Source organism: Lolium perenne, chromosome 5 (assembly GCF_019359855.2).
Source record: "Lolium perenne isolate Kyuss_39 chromosome 5, Kyuss_2.0, whole genome shotgun sequence".
NCBI lineage: Eukaryota > Viridiplantae > Streptophyta > Magnoliopsida > Poales > Poaceae > Lolium > Lolium perenne.
Genome location: NC_067248.2, coordinates 123,189,223 through 123,197,875, shown reverse-complemented (window position 1 = coordinate 123,197,875; position 8,653 = coordinate 123,189,223). Strand labels below are relative to the sequence as shown.

The following is an 8,653-nucleotide window of genomic DNA, read 5'->3' as shown; positions in this document are numbered from 1 at the left end:
TTCGGTGGCCTTATGCAGCTCGCTAAGAACGTATCGCTCCACGTCGGCTGCAATCTCGTTCTTTTTATTGATGATGGCAGCCAAGGCATAAGTGCTGCGTAAGTCATTTTCCATCTGCGTGACCCGGTCCTTCATGCGCTGGATCCGGTCGCTTTCAGGAAGGGCACCCGACGAGTCGTCTGCAAACGAGGGTACTGGGAAGACCTGCAGAAAATACTGATTATAAAGGGGTGATGGATATGGTACAGCCGAACATCCAAAATAACTCCCATCGGGAGAAGTGCAAGAAAGTGATATCATAACAAAAGTGTGCTAACAACACTGCTAGCACGGAGTTTATTACAAAGCATGAGTTTTGCGGCAGAGCAATGTTTCGCATCAGCTCAAGGCACAAGTTTGTTACAAGAATCAAGGGAGCTGGGTTTGAGTCGACAAACTGGGGCCAGTCGACGACTTCCTTGATGAAACCAGTTCAAGGAGCTGACGGGCACAAGTAAGAGCAGACGCCTTAAAGGTGCTCAAATCAACAGGCTGCCCGTCTTGCTCTTTTGGAAGCCCCTTTGTCATTTCCTCGATGTCACCCTTAAAGCCGTAACCCATCATAAGTTGGAAGGCAAGGACAGCACCAAAAGTGCGCGATGTACGCTTGAATACCTCGATGACCTCCTTGGTGTCAACCGCGAAGGTATCGATCAGCTGTCCCAGGGTCTTCTCTTGCTTGATCTTGGGGAAGATCATCGAGTGCATCCGCGCCAGGGCACCCTTCCCCTTCACAAGAAGCTCTTGTGTAAGCTGGTGAGAAGCAAGAATCGTTGATACAGCATTCGCTGGGGAGTTATTTGGAACTCTCTCCAGGGCATCGATAGGGATGTTTGCTGCCTCTGCAGTGGAAAGGAAGGGAAAAATTCAGTCATTGACAAAAAGTTTGAATCTATAAGTACGTCATTCGACAGAAGTATGATAGAAATTACCAAGCAAGGCCAAAGAAGATTGACGAAGGACTTCATCCTTTTCGGCTGCTCGAGCCTCAGCCACCAGCTTGGATGCTTCCTCCTCCTTCAGCTTCTCTTTCAGCCTGGCCAGTTCCTCCTTCAGAGAATCAATCTCTTGGCGAGCCGCGGCAACTATCTTGACTGCGCCATCCAGTTTCGAGGAAGAAGATTCGACTTCCTCTTGCAGCCGAACTTTGTCAGCCTCTAGGGAAGTGAATCGGGAGGCGAAAACCTCCAGAGAAGAAATAACGCCTCGCAGGTCCTTAAGAGAGAAAGAAAAACAATTAAACAAGGCACGCTCCAAGAAATCTGTATTGCGATCAGAAGAGGACTTACAGAAAAAGGAGCCGCGGTAGCAGTAGTTGGAGAAATATCCTTCCCTTTGGAAAGGAAAGAAGCAGTCGATGCTTGAGCCATGGGGGCAGCCTTGGGAGCCGAAGCTTCGGAAGCCACCACGACCGGCGAGACAAAGATCGATTTGGCCTTTTTAGGCGGAGGCTCGATAAAGCCCTCGTCACTGCAAAGGAGAATGGTCGACTATGATTATAAAAAGGGTGTGAAAAGTAAAGAAGGCAAAGCATAACTTTCAGAAAAAGAACTACTTACATGTCGAAGAGATCATCTTCATCGGCAAAGCCGCCGGTTGATCTCTTCGCAGGAGAAGCCCTGGCCCCTTCCGCAGCTGCATCAATAAAAGTATCACGATCAGTGTCGATGTTACGCACTGATCCATCTGCGACACAAGTGTTATCGGCTGAGGAGGGAAAGTCAGCGTGGGCGAGTTCAAGATCCATCGGACCATTATATTCATCCTTTAGACCTGTTTGCTCGGTGGTGTGAAAATCTACGGGGATTGAGGAGCCTCTCCCCTCAGAAGTATCATCCGGTGAATCACGCGTATTTTCAGAAGTCATGGGGATCTGGCGAAGAAAAATGATAAGTAAGAACAAATGTAATTATGTCGGCTAAGCAAGAAGGCATAATAGAGATGTGAAGAAAGGAAAATACCCCTGATGGTGGATGATCAACGTCAAGGGGAGCATAAGAAGAGATCAGCGGAATCGAATCTTCCTGGTTGAAGGAAGTAAGGCGACGGACTTCATCAAGCAACTCTTTCTCTGATAGATCGGCAGCATTAATCCTGGTCTCATCCTTTGGACCTGAGTACAACCACATTGGGTGAACTCTGGCCATGACTGGCTGGATTCGGCGCTTCAGGAATACTGCTGCCACCTCCGTACCAATCATAGTTTGGCCGTCAGCCTCTTTGATTCGAAGGAATTTGGCAAACAATTCTTCGGCTGAGGCCCTTTCGTCGGCTGAGAGAATATTCTTCCAAGAGTCCTTGGGCTTGGCTTCAGAAACATCGGCATAGCAGGGGAGTCGACTCTCGGGTGACGAGGAATCCTTGACGTAAAACCATTTTAGCCTCCATCCTTGCACGGACTCTCTCATTGGGAAATTAAAGTAATTGACTTCTGAGCGAGCAACAAAACCTACTCCTCCGGTGACAAAGTACCCATTACTACTGCTGTATCTCTTCACATAGAAGATCTTCTTCCACAGCCCGAAATGAGGTTCAATACCCAAAAACGCCTCGCAAAGGGTGATGAACACAGCAACATGGAGGATTGAGTTGGGGGTAAGTTGCCATAATTGGATTTCATACGTCCGCAAGAGATGGAGGAGGAATCCATGAGTGGGGAGCGAAAGGCCTCGGTGAAGGAAAGATAAGAACATCACAGAAAATCCAGCAGGAGGATCAGGCCGAGAAATCGCACCTGGAAGGATCACATCTCCCGCGTCGGAGGATATCAACCCTAAGCTTCGGGACCTCTTCTCGTCACGCTTGGTGACGGTTGAAGCTACCCAGTCCCCAGGTTTGACCATAGAGCTCGATGGCGCTGGCGGCGCCGGAGCTGGGGGAGGGGCGTTCGGAGCGCTCCCCTTCGGAAGAGAAGAGGAGGACTTGGCGGCGGCACCTCCGCTGGTGGAGCTAGCGGCGGCGGTAGGATTCCTCTTCTTCACCATCGTGGGATCTGAGGAAGATTGGGAAAGCTGTGGTGGCGGCGCGGCAATGGCGAAAGAAGGAAGAAGGGGGAGAATGAGGAGATACTGCGGGAACCGTGGGGAAAATTGGGAATTTTTTTTTGCCCTTTGGAGATTTTGAGGAGAAGTTAAGAGTTAAGTAAGCATGTGGCGCTTGAGGAAGGGGAGGAACTGACGGCCCACTACGCCCACGATTGCGCGAAAATCGAGGAGCCACCTCGATCGTTACGCGTATAGTGGTCAAGCCCTAAAAAAACTGATTGCACAGAGCTAGGGCTAGCCCGTCATGTCAGGACCCGTCAAATCAGCCCGCAGCAGTTACACGTCAACAATGACGTCATAAATTGGAAGCATTCGAAGGAAACATAAAAAGTCATCGGATGAAGGACTTGAGTCCACGCACGGATTGCAAGCATCCGAACCTGGACTCGGGGGCTACTCCCATCGGGAGCGCTGACGCGCACTCGATAAAAGAAGACTCGACAGAATAAGCAGTCGAAGGAATAAGGTTTGAGTCTCTATCCAGACTCGACATTTACTCCCATCGGGAGGACGTGGTGCACACCCGTTGAAAGTTTTTTGCACTCTAGGATCATGTCCGGGGACTTGATTCTGTGTAGGGTAACGTTGTTTTGCCATCGGCAGTTAACCAACAAAAGTTGGGCACGTTGCTCATTATCCTTTGCATAAAGAAAATGTATCGGATGACCTATGAAGGCTTGCGAAAAAGACTCGGCAGAGGAAAGTATTCGAATAGTACAACTTGAGTCTACGCACGGATTGCAAGCATCCGTACCTAGACTCGGGGGCTACTCCCATCGGGAGCGCTGACGCGCACCCGATAAAAGAAGATGAAGCATAATCAAGATGAACAAGAACAATGAAGGAGAAGAATGTCAGGAGAAGACATGCATTAGTCTCTACCCGAATTATCTTCGGCTAGACACTCGGGGGCTGCGACGTGGGCATTACCCTTCGGGTAACCAGTATTGCCCTATCCGGTATTGACAAATTGGAGGCCCATGAAGATACCTGAAGGCGAGATGGGCCACTAGGTCGGCGCACCAGAAGATTCCTTGACGGGCAAGACAAGGAAGCAAACAAACAAGGAAAGATTGGATCTAAACTACTGTAAATCTAGTCGTATTCGGTTAGACCTCTTGAGACCTGGCCTCCTATATAAAGGCCAGGAGAGGGGCTGCCGAGGGACACGAACAATCTTAGCAATCTTAGCAATCTTAGCCAGAAAAAGCTTAGAGCTAGGTAACCCTAGCAATAGCAATCTCGACTAGATCTCAGCCGAACTATTCGGCACCCCATTGTAACCCATTGTCATCATAATCAAAGAACAGACAGGCAGGACGTAAGGGTTTTACCTCATCGAGGGCCCCGAACCTGGGTAAATCGCTCTCCCCGCTTGTCTGTGAACCGATGTCTCGTGTAAGCCTACAGGATTCCATCAACCCTAAGCCCCTATCGGAGGGCATTGGCGAGGAGTACCCTCGACACCGTCCTCGCGCACATCGAGGGCGGAAACTTCCCAGTGCTCACGATGCCCCCTGCATCGAGGGCATCGGTGAGCCGCCGCCGGGGAAACGTCTGGCAGCCACGGCGCATGGCTGCCAGCTCGTCGTCTTCCGGATCGGCGCCGAGGCCATCCTTGGCGCCGGTGAAGAAGGAGGCGACGTCTCCGTCGACGCCGGCGCGCGTCAAGAAGGAGCCGGCGTCTCCGCCGCCGACCAGAGGGCGCAGCAGCGGCGCCCTCGTCATCCGTGACCAACCCTCCTCCCCGCAGCGTGGGCGGAAGAGGAAGGCGGCGAAGAAGGAGGACGACGCGGCCGCCACCAACGCCGCCGCAAACAGGCTCGCCGAGGAGGAGGCGAAGCGCGCGGAGGACGCCGCCGTGGCGGAGGCGATCGCCAGGTCGCTCAACGACCTGGTGCCCGCCGACAACGCCCTCCCCGAGGACGCTGCCCTGGCGTGGGCGAGGCGCGCCTGGGAGCGCGAGGAGGCGGAGCAGCAGCTGCGGCTGATGGACCTGGCCGCCGCACGGCAGCTCGCCGCCCGCGCCGCTCCAACCGCCGCCGACGATGTCGCGCGCTACCGCCATCCTGCGACACCTCCATCCGGCGTCGCCGTCCCCTTCGTCGACCTCGAGGCCTCGGACGACGAATGGTACAAGCCATCCCCGCCTCGCACCAGCAGCCGGTGGGGAGACGCCGGCCAGGGCAGCAGCAGCCAGGCCGCGCCGCCGCAGGTCGACGACGACGGCTCCGACGACGACGGCGGCGACTACACGGTGTTCTACCGCCATTTCGGCATGTAGAGCGCCGTGTTTTAAAATTAGCAGTTGAATTCCCCTAGCCGAATTCGAAATATAGTCGAATTCGGCCTCTATGTATGAACTCCGCCCGTTATATAGTAAATATCATTAAATTTAGTCTATATTCGCCCGTTTTTAGCCGTAGTTTGTCAAGTTTCCGTTTTCAAATTCGCATCGTCGTCTTCGCCTGGGCACGCGGCTGGGAAACTACTCCTCCCCACGCCAAATCTTCCTCCAATCCGGACGAATATTTCGCCGGATTTGGGCGTGGGGAGCGCCAATGAGTGGGGATGCTCTAATGGTTAGGATGCATGCGGGGTCGTAACCCTCTTGGGGTTGGGTACCTTCTTCGTGTTATTGCTTCAGGTGAAAACTCTTGATCATCATGGTCACGACAACGGCGTCACGTTGTGTCATTACCCGCTTGGGAGCCTCGTTGTGGAGTTCGGATCCTCCTTGGTCTTGTTCCGGTATCCTGGGTGGCAAGTTTTGGTCTCTCTGTAGTTTTTTGTTTATATCTTTGATCTGTTGTGTAAGAGGAGGGTCTCTTCGTGACCTTGCGAAAGCCTATTTCGAGGAGGGTGTAACCCTTGTCCAATTTAAACTTATAACACTCGGACCGTGGTCAATGAAAATCGACATCTTTTTTTTTGAACAGGCAATGAAAATCGACATCAGCTGAATTCCAAACAGTTTCATAGTCTGGGTCGGGTCTTGCTGCACCGGTCAAGTGGGCATACATGATACATGGCATCTTGCATGCCGCGCCGGTCAAGACCACGTAAGCGTTTCCCAGCTGTGAAACCGCGTCTACCACAATCGACGACCCCGTACGCTACGTTGCTGTAGCTGATGTTGTTGCTATTGTTGTGGCAAGCGTTTCAGTCAAGAAACGTCGATGCAATACTATCATCTAGTCAGTGGAGACGGGGTCGTGCTCACGACTCCAGCGTCTCGCGTAGTCGCGTTGATTGGTGTGAGGTTTTTATCGTTTCCCGAAATCTCCGGAAAACTGAACTGTTCTTATGTGAATTTTTTGCAAAGTTCTGGGTTATCGATCGGATATGTGGAGTGATGGTTGTCGTTTAATCTGGGCCGCTTGACTTTTCATGCTCAAATGTGGATCTTTCCTCGATTGGCATTGTCCACTGTTGAGGAATCAGCTAAGCAATCAATCTGGTCGGCTCCGATTCTTCTGCATTTGTGCGTACAAATGATTATCTGAATGATCGTACGTACGACTGAAATCTTATTTTCTTGAGAAAGAACAGCAACGTTTGGCACTAAAAAAACATTTGGTCCTCGTGTCGTCTTCCCGAGGGCGGCTCGGGGGCGACTAGGGGCCCCTCTCGCGCTGCCACACCCTCATGCTCATCTTCCCTCGCCGCCGCCTGAGAAAGGCTCTGGGCAAGCTCACATGGCCTGCAGGTGAAGGTGGCAGAGTGGATCTGCTGCTCTGCGCGGGGGTCAAGCGATGAGACGGCGGGCGACGCTCACAATGCGGCCAGTGGCGTTTGAGGATGCCGCTGTCCGGCGTCCTGGTTTGTATAGGCAGCATGCCGATGACGAGTGTGGATCAAGTGTGGGCGGTTTTGTCTGCTCGCGCTGGATCCCAAAGGTGAGATCTCCACACTCCTTCTAGCCTCTTCCTCCCCGCCGATCTTGGAGGTCGGCTTTCTGGTGCACTAGTAGAAAACAAGCCATTCGTCTGGATCTTTAGTCCTGGCCGTGTCCTGGACCGGGACTAATGGTCCAGACACGTCGCCCCAAAATCGCCTCATGGTGCGGTAATCATTAGTTCCAGTTTATATGGACCTCTAGTTCCGGTTGGTGACACGAGCCGAGACTAAAACCACTGCGCCTGTTGGCAGCCCCTTTAGTCCTGGATGGTAACACGAGCCGGGACTGAAGTCAAACCGTTCGGTTCCGACGCAAAAACCGATCGTCGTCGCCATTACTGACGTGGGCGCAATCGATCGTCGCTGGCCGGCCACGGGAAATGATCACCTGGTGGCTGGCCTGTTCACCTCCCTCACCTATATATGCATCTTCACATCTCCTCTATTAGCCACATCTTCACATCCTCCATTAGCCATCTCTCCCAAAGAGCTCTCTCCCGCCCCGGCCCTAATGGAGCAGCTCGCGCGCACCCTCTCTCTACCTCGATCTCAGGTGTACTACCTCACGGCCGAAGAGATGCACTTCAAGATCACGGTCACTCTCCGTGCATCAACGGTGGAGAGGTGGATCTGCGCCGTCAAGATGGATTTCCTCGATGCCGCACCAATCAAGTGTGTGGGCTTGGACTGCGAGTTCACCAACCCTCGCGAGGGTAGATATAATCAGCGCGCCGCCGTTCTTCAACTCTCAGTGGCGACCGAGAATTTGGTCTTCCAAATTTTTTGGACTAATGAAGTGCCATAACTTTTCAAGGATTTCTTGCAGGACAAGACCATCAGATTCTGCGGCGTGGCTATCGACAAAGATATGAAAATGCTGCGTTCATGTCGAATTGATATTCTGTCTGCGTTCAACCTCCAAAAGATAATCCCGAACCCCACCAAAATCTCATTCTGAGTATGTATGATCTGGCAAATTCTACTATTGGGACAAAACTTGAGAAGAAGAGGAAGAGAGACAAGAAGAAGAACAAGAAGAAGGACGACGAGGAAGAAGAACTAATTTTTGGATGAAGCAGTTTTCCATTGAGGTATGAGCAAGTGCACTATGCCACTCTAGACGCTCGCCTGGGGCTTAGAGATGGTTAGGAGGTATTGGAGGCTACTTAGCTACAATAGCCAGATTGATCGTAATATTGATGATGAGTAGATGATGGTGTGGTGTGGTCTGTGTGCCTTCTATATTTGTATGAACCTATGAACCGTCTCAATATATCGAATATTTCTATTATTATTCAAATTCCTCACATTTTTCTAATAATAATGTATATATTATTTGTCCAATTGCGATTTACAGATTCAAAGATATTAATTATGCCACATTATATGAATAATGCATATATTATTTGATAATAATAATTAAAAATTAATAAAAACAAAATTATTTTATATTCAAATTCCCCACATTTTTCTAGTAATAATGGATGTATTATTTGTCTAATTACGGTTTACAGATTTAAAGATATTAATTACGCCACATTATATGAATAATGCATATATATTATTTGAAAATAATAATAAAAATGAATAACTTTTTTTATTTCATATTCAAATTCCTCACATTTTTAATAATAATGGATATATTATTTGTCCAATTGCGATTTATAGAT

The 8,653-nt window shown here is 50.5% G+C and overlaps 1 protein-coding gene across 1 annotated transcript; it reads left to right on the top strand.

The window, feature by feature from the left end:
* Positions 1–7,494: 7,494 nt before the first annotated feature.
* LOC127303542 (uncharacterized) lies at positions 7,495–7,941 on the top strand. The gene is made up of 2 exons (XM_051334263.1): positions 7,495–7,752; positions 7,810–7,941. The coding sequence occupies exons 1-2, from the start codon at positions 7,495–7,497 to the stop codon at positions 7,939–7,941; spliced, it is 390 nt and encodes a 129-aa protein (XP_051190223.1).
* The last annotated feature ends 712 nt before the right edge of the window (positions 7,942–8,653 follow it).

Excerpts from the sequence above, each read along its gene's own strand:
- LOC127303542 (XM_051334263.1), top strand. The coding sequence starts at position 7,495 with ATGGAGCAGCTCGCGCGCACCCTCTCTCTACCTCGATCTCAGGTGTAC. Across the intron at positions 7,753-7,809 it reads CAGTGGCGACCGAGAATTTG|GACAAGACCATCAGATTCTG; the intron begins GTCTTCCAAATT and ends GATTTCTTGCAG.